Source organism: Cynocephalus volans, chromosome 16 (assembly GCF_027409185.1).
Source record: "Cynocephalus volans isolate mCynVol1 chromosome 16, mCynVol1.pri, whole genome shotgun sequence".
Lineage (NCBI taxonomy): Eukaryota > Metazoa > Chordata > Mammalia > Dermoptera > Cynocephalidae > Cynocephalus > Cynocephalus volans.
Window position 1 is genome coordinate 13,561,174 of NC_084475.1, and position 14,983 is coordinate 13,576,156.

Sequence of the window (14,983 nt, forward strand, 5' to 3'; positions counted from 1 at the left end):
TAAGCAGAAAGTTGTTTTAAGTGAAAATAGGAAATATTGAACAGCCAAAGAGTGAGGCTGTAATAAACTTAATATAAACATTTTTATTTTGTAATAAACTTTATAAACTTTTGGCTCTCTACCATCTGAACTCATCCCCAAATTTGGAAAATCCACTACAAGGTGAGTCTTGGTAAGGGGCAAAACCAGCTAGTTCATAGGCATAGGATCTAAGCTCTGCCAGCTGTGCAGAACTTTGAATGTGAAGCCAGGACACAAAAAATCAGGGTCAGTATAGGGTTCATTCTCATGGTAGTGGTAGCAGTTTCAGTTGTGGTGTCCAGTACCCAGGGACCAGCACAGGGGGAGCCATGTCACCTAAACCAAGCTGTCCTTCAGGTATGATTGGGCCATGGTCCTAGGTCTCTAGCTTTCTTGGATCCAACCCACTTTCAAGCCTGATTCTCCTGTGAGATGCTATGAGTTCTCTAATAACCTTCCATTAATTTCCTTTTCTGTTTAAGCAAGCTGAAGTTGGATGCGGATGTTTGCAACTAAGAGTCAGACTAGCCCTCTCATCTGAGCTCTTTCCTTGGCTTCTACTGACATTGGGGAGGGGAGATGTTAGTTCCAACTTTAGCTAGCTCTTATACTGGGGTGCTTCGGAAAGTTCCTGTAAAAATAGAATTGAAAGGTGATACAATCTTTCCACGAACTTTTTGAAGTACCCTTGTATTATCCCTGGAAAGAAGCAGCTTTGAGAAGGACTAAACGTAACACAGGTCATGCTCAACGATATCCCCTTTATTGATATTAATCACAGTTATGAGGTCTTGTTCATCAGAAAGAACAATTTGCCTTATGTAGAACTACATACAAAGACATAAAAATAAAACATACACGTACACCAACCACCAAACCAGTTCATCTCAACCAATCGAACCTCTGAATGTGTCTTCAATTTTGATCATCAGTGCTTTGGAAGAAGAAAAGTAGACCCAGAGCTAGGTTGGCCTTCGGGGTCTTAGAGCATTCAGAGCAGGAGATTCACTCTTGGAAGCAATGAAACATGTAAACTCAGAGAGCAGGCACTGATACCACAATGCCTGAGTACACCTGGCTCTTGGGCTGCCTGCCTTCTCAGCAGAGCCCACTCAAAGTCCCATATGCTTCTATGATCAGTGAGGACGGCAGGCCTTAGCTGTGTCTGAAACACATCAGTCATATCACCCTGGTTAGAGAAGCTATGCGTAGGAAGGAGCAGGTTCCCTGGGAGTCTAGTTTAAGTCACTCTTTAGGATCATTTCAGAATGATAACTTGGCTAAAATTTACTTTAAAAGGGAAATAGAAAAATATCTCTTCTTTTCATACCCCTTCCTCCTTCCCCAACCTAAGCCCTCTGGCCAGACTCTAGCAAAGCCTGTTATAGCTCAAGAGTTCTTGGTCAAGTTACAAGTCACCAAATGGTCAACCCCAATGCAGATTCCAAATGTCTTTCATTCATCTAAATTAACTTAAGTGGCTCCCTCCGTTAGTAAATGAAGGGATTGAGTTCTAGCAGTTTGCTGGTATCCTCAAGTCTCTTACAAAAATGAAGGCTATAAACTTATCAAAATAAATGCATAAGGGATTTTGAAACCATAAACAAATCACTTTGCTCTTGGAATCCATAGAGAGTAGAGGCCTCTGATCAAAGCCACAGTGTCCTCTTTTCACAGTGTTCACTGTGTGTTCACAGTTGTCTTAATTCCCTAATTCCCTTACCTTCAATAATGCCAATCTTTGCCTTAAAAAAAAAGAAAAGAAAAGAAAGAAAGAAAGACAGACTAGCCAATTTCCTTCCCTTCGTCTGTGTCCTCTGTCATACAGTCTTTCCTTCAGGGGAGGGAGAGGAAGGTGTATTCCTCTTTGGACTGGAGCGAACTTGGAAAGTATGTTGTTATGTTAGTGATGCTCTAGTTCTGGCATTCTAGATGGGCAGAGGATCGCAGCTCAGGATCAGGAGGTAAGACAAGAGATGTGCCAGCCATTCTGCTCTGAGTCACTTGTCCAAAATGCTCAGGAGACTTCTCTTGAGAGCTCGCTTCTGCAGGTGACCTTGAGGAGTCGCCACTGAGGCTAGAGAGGGAGATTGAAGGTAGGAAAGCAGAGATTTCCCTGATCTGTATGTCCTCGATAATCCCACGGAAGAAAGATTCCATTCAGCAGCCAAAACAAAAATCTGTAGTTCCATGACCCCTTGAGATTCCAAATAAACCAATATGTCCCTCAGAAGCAAAGTAAAAATTGTCATGTACAATCAGAGTCAATCAGGATAATGAGATAAAGAGGAGAGAAAGGAAAAATATTTTAATGTGAGGAAAGAGGCCTGTGGTCCCATGGAAGCCAACCACTGCCATTTTCTTGTGCTGCCTTTCCTGGGGTCCAGAGTGTCTCAGCGCTAGCCCAGGCCAACGTCCAGTGACATCATCACCACGAATCCTAGGATGGAGGCCCAGGATGCAAGTTTCCCATTACCACTGGAGGGAAAGAAAGGAAGAATAAGACCTTAATGCCTCCTGAGACTGTGTCTAGGCTGAATGTCCAATTCCTAAGATACTACAGGTTGAGTATCCTTTATCCAAAATGCTTGGAACCAGAAGTGTTTTTAATTTAAAAATCATTTTCAGATTATGGAATTTTTGCAGATACTCTAACCAGCTGAGCATCCCTAATCTGAAAATCTGAAATCCAAAATGCTCCAATTGGCACTTACTTTGAGTGTCATGCCAGCACCCAAAAAGTGTGGGATTTTGGAGCATTTCAGATTTCAGACTTTCGGATTAGGGATGCTCAACCTGTACTATTAAGGATGGTTAACATTTATTGGGGCCTTACTCTATGCCAAGAAAACTGATTAACTCATTTAATTCCAAACAACAACCTCACGTGGTCAGGATCATTATTACCCCCATTTTACTGGTGGGGAAACTGAGGCATAGAGAAGTAAGCAACTTGCCCAAGGTCACTATCATGGCTCTGTAGTCCATGCTTGAATAATAAAGGGTGGCTACTATTTCTTGAAAATGTCATTTCACCTGCCCTTGTAAACTGGCCTCAAAATCATTCTGCTATAAGAATGAAAATGAAACGAAGCAAGCCCTCCCCCTGCCCTGGCCTGTAAGCTGGACAATGAGAACATACATATATCACTTGGGCTAAAATTTTAGAGCTTACCTCTCCCCTCATTCCAGCCCCAGAAAAATCTAAAGAGAGACAGATAATATACAAAAATGATGGTCTACATCATCAGGGGGGTCAGGGGGGCAGGCGTGGGTCCACTGCTTGATAGCAGCTCCTCTCTTGCCCCACCTGCCCTTCACTCCTTTCTTTTAGTTTCAGAGAGCACAGTTGGGGAGGGGGTGGGGCTGACCTTGGGGAGGGGCAGGGAAGGGTGCGGATAAGGAAAGAAGAGGCAAATCCCGAGGCCAGCCCAGGCTGGGACTGGGACAGGGATGCATAGAGAGGGAAGCTCTCCAACCTGATCTGGGCTTCGGGAATGATGTCGTCCATGACCACGTAGACCATGGCGCCAGCAGCAAAGGCCAGGGCATAGGGCAGGATGGGCTCAGCCAGCACCACAGCGAAGGCACCAAAGACCCCGGCCAGGGGTTCCACCATGCCACTTAGCTGCCCATACCTAAGGAGAGAATGGGACAGGTACCACTGCAGGAAGAGCCAGGCAGACACTGCAGTGTCAATTCAACCCAGGAACGTGATGCACATCATTCCACACCAAATCTGAGCTCGGCAGTGCAAAAGCACGTCATCGTTTTTTAACCACCTCCTTCTCCTTCCCCAGCTCCTTGTGACACGGTGACAGTAGACTTCCTGCCCCCAATTACCTTTAGAGTGTTAAGTCTCCTACATTGTCCTTTTTAAAAAATAACAGCATTATTAAGGTATATATAATTTGATAATATAATTCATGTCATATGACACACCCATTTAATGTACCTATTTAGTGGGTTTTAGGATATCTACAGGGTTGTGCAATCATCACGACTATCTAATTCCAGATAATTCCATTTTCTAATTCCATTTTCATCACCCCAGAAAGAAATGCCATTCTCATTAGTAGCCCCCCATTTCTCCCTCCTCCCTACCCCTCACAACCACTAAGCTACTCTTTTTCTTTATGGATTTGCCTCTTCTGGATATTTCATATAAATGAAATCATGTAATATGTGGTCCTTTTTGACTAGCATATTTCACTTAGCATAATGCTTTGCAGGCATATCCACGTTGCAGCACGTGTCAGCACTTCGTTTCTTTTTCTGGATGAACAGCATTCCGTTGTACAGCTCTGCCATCTGTTAGGTGTCCACTCATCAGTTGACGCCTATGTTGTCTTCTGAGTGAGTGATAGGACACTGGTTGGGATTGGTATGGACATTTTCCACAGACAGCTGTTCCTGGCATGTTTGGGGGTCAGGCCACCACTGCACCCCATTTGAAGGGGCTGCACCCATTCACCTCTGCTGAAGAGGTGGGCCTACCTGGCCATGTCGGTGGTGAGAGCCTTTCCCCCACCCTACCCCCATCTTGGATTAAGGTGAGATTTCTCCTTTTCAGAAATCCCTTTATTTAAGGTGGCAAGAGTGGGTCTCTGCGGCTTGGAATCACATGAGCTCTGATTGAAACAACAGTGCACATGAGCATTGAGAATTTTGAGAGCAGGAGATAAGCCAGTAGCTGAACCCCACAGCCTGAGCCCACAGGCAAAAGACACCTGTTACAGGTAGAACACCAATAGACAAGGAGTTGGGACACCTTTCTCACTGTCTCTTGCAAGTGGGAATTTGGCAAGATATACTACCTCTGAGCCTCGATCCCTCCATCTGTAAAATGGGGGTGAGATGTCTTTCCCACGCAGCCTCCCCAGATGACAGGAAGGTAACCAGGGTAACCTATAAGGATCGTGAACTCTCCCCCCCCCCCCCGCTTCTTCCTGGCCAGGAGCAGATGGTGGGCACTTGGAAGACACCATTTCTGCTGCAGAATCCCCTAAGGAGCTGCAGCTTCCTGGCTCCCTAGGCTTTCACGCAGGGGCCAGTGCAACTGGCAGCTCTTTGGTTTGTGCAATTTCTGGCCTTGGCTTTGTTGCCTCAGGAGAAAGTGGGTCTGATGTCAAGTCCAGACTGGAGTGAAAGAAAAAAAAGTTTCATTTCAGGGTCTGGATGCATACCACAAATGCTCCACACCCTTCTCTTGTCACCCCCGGTGCCTCAACTGTATAAAATGACAGTCACGGCTTTTATGTTTAAAAAACACCTCTAAGGCCACCTTGCTCTGTCCTCACCCAAATCCTCTATTCCACAGACTCCAACAATGGAGAAAGAGATAATGGAGGGTGGGAATAAAATAATTTAAGTATGTGCAAGGACTTGTAAGTCACAAGGCCCTATAAAATGGAAGGCATTTCTAAATTGTTGTTATTAGCAGTCCTTTAAATGCTCTTACCATACATTCTAGAGTAGTGATTGTTTTAACAAAGAAGTGTTCTGAGGCTCCGAGTCCTGAGTGAAGAGGCAAGAAGTCTCTGAAGAATCAGACTTCTAGTCTCAGAGTCACCACTGATAAGCCTGGTGACTCGAGCTGGTCCTTGGACTCCCTGGGCCATGGCTCCCTCCTCTGAAAAATGGGGACTCACCATTGCTGTTGAAAGGGTACAATTAAGGAATAAACTAGAAAGCCCTTTGGGGAAGATGAAAACACTAGGTATGATAGTGCAATAGTGATCACCATCCCAGATGCTACGGCCATGGTCCTGGTCTTCACATTGACGGGAGTCAGAGAAGAGCGATGGTAAGGACTCTTGGGGACAGGCCTTGGTGTTATGCGTGTAAGCTGTGGCATGTGACATTTAGAATAGACATAAGGTCTACCTTGCTTCTCTCTATCCGAGGAGAGAACCTGACACTGGACGCACATGGCATGGCCATCCATGGTTTTGGAATAGCAAACAGAGCCATTCAGGCTGGTTTATGTACAGGATGAAGGTAGGAGACGAGATCATTTCTTGAGGTCCCCCAGACTTTGGGGTGCAATATTCACCCAGGTTATCAGTGTCTTACTAGTAATCCCTGATTGGCCTCCAGGTCAGAAGTGGTTGTTCTTGCAGAAAAAAGCCCTCACGGAGGTCCCCTCTGAGCAGTTTACATCAGACCCGACCCTGCGCTCTGGCAGCCGCTGGAGCACTCACCAGAAGGCTCTCCAGGTGGAGAAGCCCGCCCCTCGCAAGGGAAGGCTGACAGCCAGGCCCTCGGGGAAGTTCTGGATCCCAATCCCAATGGCCAGGTTCCTGAAAGACCAAGAAGGTACATGAAGGCTGTTGTCCGGGAACATGTCCCCACACAGACGGGAGACCCTAGCCCGGACCCAAAGCCCCCTCTGGTGCTGGGGAGCCGGGTGAAGGCCTGTGATGGGTGGAGGAAGGAGAAGGTCAGGGCACGCATGTGGGTGGAGAGCACATGGTGCAGGCGGGAGTGGCACGGATCCTCCACCCTGTCACCCTGTCCTGGGCCTCGGGGGATCCTCTGTCTTCATAGAGCTTTGGTAGGCAGAGAACACCCTGGCTGGGTGTCAGGAAGGCCCAAGTTCTGCCACTGAGCTGTTCAACTTTGCACAAGTCATTCTACTTTCTACACCTCTGCTCCTTACATACAACTTGAGGCTAATAACGTTTACCACGAAGGATTGCTACATGAGCCAATGACCTAATAATGCCTATAAAGTGAGGTGCTCAGTGCATTTTGGTTTCTGCTCCCTTACGACACAGAGACAGATATATCACATTTTATCTAGAAGCAACTTCAGAAAGTGCAGCTGCAGAACCTGATGGTGACACAGATCTGGCTCTGGCTCAGCTTCCCTATGAACTCCCTGTCTAAGTGTGGCCCCTGTCATTTCTGGGGCCCCGGTGATGCTCACTGTGATCCTCTCACCTCCTGCCTCTGCAGACACGGAGGAGCTGTGCTGCGTGATGAGACAGCTGGTTGGAGCCTGCTTTGTGCCCAAACCAGGTATTGGAGTGCAAAGGGAGGGAGACGCAGAATGGGACAGGTACAGGTATAATACCTGGCTTGTGCCTGGCCTCAGTGGGTTGACAATTTAGCAAGGGAGACAAACACACTGTAAATTAAAAGCCTTCAATAAGCACGCTGCAAACTACTGCAAGCCAATCGAATGTCAACCTGCAGAGGAAGCAGACGCATGATCGGAGGGAAACAGGGTCTGTCTGGGTGCAATGGAAAGACAGTTTTAGGGGCTCTCCCCAGGTGAGACTCTCCCTTGGCTGGACAGGTCCAGGGGGCAGCCCCTGTGATCTACAAAGATCCCGAGGGTGTGAGAAGAGGGCGTCACCTGGCAAGTGATGCTGGCATGGGGGCTGAGGGAGTTGTGAGTAGACGAGATGGAAAAGGGTAACTCCACTGTCACTTGGCTTTCTGGTCAATTGGCTCATGTCTGTCCACCTGCTGCCGATACAAATCCACCCATCAGCTCTGGACAGAGGCCTTGAAGGTTCCATGAGGCTAGCTCTGTTCCAGTCTCCAGCAAAGAACAGCAAGGACAGCCCCCAGTGTTTAAGATTTCATCTCCAGGGGCTTGTACCTCCCTTGTATTTACCTTTATCTCCCCAACTCATACTCACATTCTCCATATGGAGCTCACAGTGGGAGGAGGGAGCCCCATCCCCAGGGCAGCCAGGTCAGGGAGACTCCTAGGAAAAGACTGACCCTACCAGAATCTTGAACTTCAGGTGATGGCCTGCATCACTTGTCAGGTGATGCCCTCTTCTCATGCTTGCCTGGGGTTCATTTAATTAACTCTCATCCTGTCCCTTCTTGACAACTTTATGCTTCTCCTCAACATCCACTCATTAGTTCATCAAGTGAGGGCATCTGAAAATTATTATTAGTTCCTTAATAAAGGAAATGTAAAGGAAATGTTATGGTGTCTTGGGGCTCACAGGGCCATGAAGCCTACCTCCCCAATCTGCAGGCTAGATTGTCCATAAGTGGAGGGGACAACCAGGAAGACACCACCACCCCACTGGCCCAGGACAGGTCCACAAAGGGCCCCTGCTCCCAGGAGTTTTCCCAAATAACTGTCTATGCTATCCGAGGCTGCTCTCTCCTCTCACTTCTTAGAGAGGCGTTCATACATGCTCCCACCTCATCCCATGATCTAGGGGGCAGCAGACATTTTCTGCAGAGGGCCAGATAGTAACTATTTTAGGTTTTGTGTGCAGCTGCTCCACTCTGCCATTGTAGTGGGAAAGCAGCCACAGATAATATGTAAACAAATGAATATGGCTGTGTGCCAATAAAACTTTATTTACACAAACAGGCAGTGGGCCAGATTAGGCCTGAGGACTGTAATTTGCTGAGCCCTGCCCTAACAGCTTGGTGGCTACAGAAAGATCTGACAAAATAAAACTACAGATCCCGGGTGCTGAGGACTGCTCTTCTTAGGTCCTCAGGGCCATGCATGTGGTGGTTGAAAGTGTGGGCTTTGCAGTCAGACTTCTTATGTCCAGATCCTGGGCGCATGCTTTATTAGCTGTGCTACCTTCTGTTTTCCCAACTATAAAACTTGAAGAACAATACCTCTCCCTTCACAGAGTTGCTGTGATGATAACCTGGGATGGTCCCTCTAAAGCCCTTAGCACAGGGGAGCCGATATACAGTGAGAACCTACTCAGTGTTTGCCAGGGGACGGGGGTGAGCATTATCGCTGAGATTTCAGCGTGAGCTGATGATAGAGGGGGTAGCAGAGAATGAGACTCAGGACAGTCAGTACCCACAAGACGACCGACTGAGCTTCTTGCTAGGCTGGGGGAGGTGGACACAGGCTCTCCAGCTGTGGGAGCTTTTCCAAGAACTCGTGGGTCCTCCTCCCAAGGCTGACTAAGAATATTTTCCACCCAGAATCATAAATTCTTGCCAACATTTCATCCTTTGCAAAGCTCTGCTTCAAATAGATCTGGCTTGGCTGTCTTGCTTGGGGCCCATCTGTGCTTGAATTCCCATGGGCACTCATTCATTTTCTCCTGTTGATACCCCCTCGAGATTTTTATATCACTCATAAGACATTGGTGAGAGCCACCGTGCAAGGTGAAGGTCTTTCTGAGGCTGTGCTCCCGTGGGCTGGTCGGTGTGCTTAGGTCACACAGAAACTCCCACGAGGCATGGATTTGTGCTTCTCCTGGGCTGGCACCCTTTCTCTTGTCCCCTCCAGACCCTGCTGAGCCCTGGTAAATGCCGGGAGACTGGGTATTTCCCTGAGCACAGAGGAGACAAGAATTGCTGGAAGGGAATATGGGGCACTTTGAGGAGCCTGGACTTTACCATGCTGGTGTGCTTCTGAGTGTGATATCCTTGTATAACGAGCCCTGGAGGGTCGCCTCTGGGTGACCCTTAAGATTGTGCCCTAGGCAGCTGGGGAACAGTCTTACTCTTTTCCCAGAAGTACCTCTGATAGGTGACGTCCTGGGTAGGGAGTCAAACGCGGCTACCACATTCTCCAGGACAGCCCAGCTTAACAGGAGAGAATAAGGTTAGGAGAAATTAGATGGGGTTGAAAAAGAAATGTGGCTAGAGATTTTTATGAAAAAGCCATATTGTCCCTTTGCTTTTAAAATATGTATGTGTGTGTGGCGGTGGGTCCTGCTGGGCCATCTTGCTTCTCTTCCTTTTCTGGGTCCTTGACCATCATTCCCCAGCCAGTCCACAGGGCAGGATAAAAGTCCCCTCTCACTCAAAGGCCCTGGGCTCCCCTCTTCTGTCACTCTGCCAGGGAGGGTGACAAGCTCCTGCCTCTGGGAGCTGGGTTAGGATCAGGGTCGGCCGGCTCGCTTCTTTTTCCTTCTTGGAACCAGATCCAGCTTTGGAACACACTGTCAAGCCCTGCCCAAGCTCTAGGACTCTAACGAACATGTTCCAAACAGCCGTGGGCAGAAATACAACTTGCTCTAGAGGCTTCTGCTACCAGGTTCATGTCTAAGCTGACCCTGAACTCCTATCTAGGAGCAGGGATGTGGCATTGGAAATATCTTTCTATTGAAGAAACAATCCTGAAGGGTAAATTTTTGCCAACATTTCATCAGCCCCTGCCCTGCCTTCTCAGACAGACAGACCTGCACAGCGGGGCCCACTCCCTCCAACCATCTTTAGTGTCCCCTGGTCGGCCACCAAGAGGTGGAGTGAATATGACCAGCTTTCTTGACCTTTTGCAAAGCCCTGAATCCAAGGCTTCTTTCCAATGAGGAAAGACAGGGTATCTGCCCAGGGCTCGTGGCCCTTGTCCACTGGCAGGCACATGACTCACCCCAGGCATAACCATGGAGCTGCCAGCCCAGTGCCACCAACGAGTCAGAGGTGGAGCTCCCCGTCCAAAGTCCTTGCCATGACGCGGCACTGACTACAGCCGTCTGCCAGGCGGGCTGCAGAAGCCTCCACATCCTGTCCGAGAGCCACCGTCCTGATAAGCAGCACAGAAACCCCATTCTTCCCTCTCTGGCAAGCCTCGCTACCTCTGCCCTGCCCAGCTCCAGCACAGGCCTTCCAGCCCAACCAGGTGCCACACCCTCTGGATCCTGCCAGGCCTTTCTCAGCAGGGCGCTGCCTCTCTGGGTGACCATGGAGCCCTCCTGAGCGAGGGCTGGGACCACAGCCTCCGCTTCCTATGTTCACGCACATCTCCTCTCCATTTGGCTTTCCACACACACACACACACACACACACACCCCTGGCACTGGCCCATCCACGTCCCTGTGTCCTGCTGCGCATTGTGCATCTGCTACACGTCGACCAGGTCGGGGTGACCCCAGGGAAGAACCCGGTCCCCTGCACACCCTCCACTCTTCTTCACCACTTGCATCAGCTCCAGACCATGATTCAAATCCACAGCTCTTGAACCTGGCTACTCATCCCAGTCACCAGTGGTCTTTAGCAAGCACCAATGCCTTGGTCCCACCTTGGAGATTCTGATGAATTGTTGTGGCAGCGCTGAGGACTGCTGGCCTAAGAAAGGGGATGGAGCCCACCTCCATCTCAGGAGCCCCTTCCCAGCTATCCCTGTCCCCAGCACAGGCTGGGAGCTGTGGGCACCAGTGGCCACTAGTGAATGTTTCAGGGAGCTTGCAGGCTAGGTGCTTACTGTATACAAAACCTGATTTGGGGAGCCCTGGAGGGAGTCCCAAAGTGAGACAGAATGCATCCACAAAAGTGATGGAGAAGAATGCGTGCCACGTGGCTGGGAGCCAAGGGGCAGAAAGGGGAGGGGCTCAGGTTGACAGCGATGGTCCCTTGGAGGGCAAGCTCTGAGAAGTGGGGGCCCAGATTGGCTGGCAGGGATGGGACACTGTGAAGAGGGAAAAGTAGTGGCTTGGAGGAAGTCCCAGGCTCGCTATCTCCCCCCTGCAGCCCTACTGTGCGCTCCTCTGTGGCTCCAGCCTAAATGAAGACTCCACGCTGGTGCATTCCTGGGGTGGTGGGGCTCGGTGGGCCCCCCCTCCATCCTTTAAGCTTTGGGAAGGGAAAGCCCAAATGAGAGGTTTCCTTTCCAGGACAGGCTATGAAAATACAAAACAGTGTTGAAAAGCAAGGGAAGGGAACCCACACCTGTGCCCTTCGGAGGACAGTGCGGCTGCTGTCTTCTGGGTTTGTTCCTCCCCAGTAGGTGCACAAAGACACCATTACTAGTCTGGACCACTGCAAATTAATGGGAGGGAGAGGGAGGTGGGAATGAAGGGCTCTTTAAGGAAAGAAACCACAGCCTGTCCCCTGACAGTGTTCCTTCCATGACAAGCCAAGCCCCGCAGTGACCTGTCACTAGGGCCTGACTGGGGGCAGCAAGGGAGGGGATCCTTTTGAGAAGGGCAGAGAAAGGGCTATCCCTGGCGAGGGCAGGACAGGGGAGGAGGTGGCGGGGAGGGTGTATAGGGCCCGGTGTCCTAGGGGTGGGCAGATGACTCCTGGGGGCCAGGCTGCACCTGTAGGGTCAAGAGCAGCCCTGATGAGGCCTCTGCTGGGAAGGCGAGCCAAGGGTCTTTCTGGGAGGGCTGCCTTGGGGGGGCATTGGAGCTGGCTTGGGGCACCTGGACTTCTTTCCTTTCCCTTCGGAATCGGAATTTGCAAGGGAGGGGCAGACCGGGAGAACCACAGACTCAGAGTCCGGTGTTAGGGAAACGGGTTTGTTTTTAAAGTCATCTATATTTTTTTAAACACAGAGGAAGAATGGAGGTGGAGGAGAGAATGGCAAGAAGGAAGTCAAGGAAATATCACTTTATTTTTTTGACTGCAGGGAGGAGGCCAGCGGCAAGCTCCTGTCTAACCTCGGAGCTCTCACTAGCAGCGCGTAGGCTAACACGTTAAGGCATCAGATGTCCCTGAATACGGTGTGACTTTTGCGATGGGAACTAGGGTGCCCAACCACACTGGTTCGCCCAGGACCGAGGGGGGTTCCCAGGATGCACGACTTTCAGTGCTAAACCTGAGACTGTTCTGGGACAACTGGGATGAGTTGGTCACCTTTAGAAGTACCCAGGTGACAAAGGCGAGCCAGGGTGAGAATTTTAATTTGCCAAAGAGCACGTATACAGAATCCTGGAAGCTGAGCATGTATCTTAAAAATAAAAGGCCAGCCTACCCAACACTTGCAACAGCCTAAAGCAAGTTCTGACCCCTCTGGACCCTCTGGACACACCTCCCTCTGGAGAGCCGGTCTCTGCAACCCCACCCACCCCATGGGTGTCAGGTCAGTCCTCTGGGCTGCTATCTCCAGCCCAGCCCTGAGTGGCCCCCAGGTGCTGGCTAGGAGTGGCAGGGGTAGAAGAGATGGCCTCCCTGCAGGGACAGCAGCAGACACTTTGCACAAAGGAGCAATTCAGGCTGCTTCGGGCCAGGAGGCAGCTGGAAACCCCCGAGGGTGGGGGACCTGTGCGGGGGTGGAAAGGTGCTGAGCTTGCTCACAAATATTGACTCCCAGCAGCTGGAAGGGGCGAGGACTATAGGGTGCCAAGGAGTTGCAGGTGGGGCAGAGGTGCCCATTCATCAGCTGGGCCTCTCCAGTCTGGATGCCAGGACAGGAGCAAACAGCCCAAGGGTGCTTTTCCATTTGCCTCTCTCATTCCTGCTCCCGACCTGGTGGAGGCACACAGGCAGATGGCCAGGGTCCCTCCAGGCTGCTAGGTAGGAAGGGCTTCTCACCTCCTGCATCCCCCTCCTGCCTAGCTCCCCCAACCTCCCAGTTAAAAGTCAGAGAACACTCACCTGCAAGGACCCGTGGAGGTCACCTTGCTCAACTACTCCATTTTAAGGTAGAAAACGTAGGCGCAGACAAGTTCAATGCCTTTGAAGGCCTGTGATGTGTCATAGTCGAGTCAAATATACCTGGTTGGGACTCCAGATGTACCGCTGTGACCCAGTGCAAGTCATAAGAAACACAGCTTCTGCTTTATCTGTAAAATGGGCATAAAACTCCCCATTTTACAGATAAAGCCCTTGTGCAGATGGGAAATAATCACCGTGAAGTGCCAGTCCCAGCTCAGAGCTCAGAATGGAGGTTACTTAAATGGTAGCCACATTAAAAGCGCCCGGGGGAACTCAGGTCCCCAATCCTCTACAGCCTGGTGGCCTCACAGCAATGCTGTCTCCAACTGGTGCCCCTCAGCCTTCTCAATTCTGTGACCTCTGGGTCAGAACCATGCCCTGAGATAGTGACTGGGCCAGCTGGGAGCCCCTTCAGGCACTAAGCCCTGGCCATGTGCAAGAGCTCATGCCACATGCAAAGAAAGACATTAGGAAGGGCCCCTATCTCCGGAGAGCTTACAATCAGAGAGCGCAAAACACCTGCCAGTGACTAGCTTCAGCACAGCTCAGAACTTGTGCACGGCCATTAAAGCAGCACAGAGCATAGGGGGACGATGATTCTGGCAGAGAAAGATGATCAGGAAACCTGCACGGAGAAAGTGACATTCAAGATGGACTTTGAAGGGGGGGGTGGGGACAATTTCAGTGGATAGAGATGGAGAAACGCATCTTAAGCAGAAGAAGGCACGGAATCAGCAAAGATGTGAGATGGCATGGCACGCCAACCCACATCTTCCTTCCTCTCCCCTTCCCGAAGTCAAAGCCAACACACATACAAAAAACCAAACCAAACCAAACCAAAACAAAACACGCTGGGGCCAAAGCCCATCTCTCTTAGACTGGATGTCTAACACACCCAGCCGAGTCTCCTGGCTTTTTAGGGGAAATCTGAACAGTAAACACCCCAGCCCTACTTCAGGGGTTTTTCCAAAGCCAAAAGTACAGGGTTCCATCCCAGATGTCCCCCACCTCATCTTTGGGAGGCAGACCCCTGTCCACAGTGAGTCACTCAGGGAAGTTCCCTTGAAATTTCACTTATCGGCCATCTCCATTCAAACCTTTGATTTTAGGATGTCTCAAGCCCTGAGCCTGGTGAAAGCTTCCTGTGAGTGTCCACAGCAGCACAGAGCACGTGACAGGAGCTGTGCCACCAGGCACGGTAGACCCCGTTGCAACAACCTGTGGCCGAAACCAGCTTTTCTTTCGTTACCACGCCCATCAAAGGGAGCCTGAGGTCCTCTGGCTAGAATAAAAATGATACTAATCATCACTGCCTTTTATTGAGTGTTACTAAGTGCCGGGCGTGGTGGTAAGTATTTTTGCATGTGGCAACACGCTTTGTCCCCTCAACCACCTCATGAGTGTTTTCTGACACTGTTATTCATATTTTACAGATGGGGAAACTGATGCACAAACAAAGAGTTAAGGCACAAGGAGTTAAGTAACGGGTCCCCAGGGTTACCCAGCTGGGAGGTGACAGAGTGGGACCTCTTAATAGCTACTGCCTAGGCTTCGGTCCTCTGGGCCTCATGCAGATCCATCAAAGCGTCACGGGGAGAGACGGTTTCCTGAGAGCAGGTGCAGCCTT

General features: G+C 50.0%; 1 protein-coding gene across 1 annotated transcript in view; it reads right to left on the bottom strand.

The window, feature by feature from the left end:
* Positions 1-2,281: 2,281 nt before the first annotated feature.
* Positions 2,282-14,983, bottom strand: part of SLC39A11 (solute carrier family 39 member 11) — a 360,418-nt gene continuing 347,716 nt past the window's right edge. Inside the window, exons 8-10 of the mRNA XM_063081195.1 lie at positions 6,225-6,323; positions 3,501-3,659; positions 2,282-2,499 (exon numbers count right to left, since the gene is read on the bottom strand). Coding sequence (XP_062937265.1) covers positions 2,421-2,499; positions 3,501-3,659; positions 6,225-6,323 — 337 coding nt within the window. The 3' untranslated portion in view covers positions 2,282-2,420. The remainder of the gene's footprint in view (positions 2,500-3,500; positions 3,660-6,224; positions 6,324-14,983) is intronic.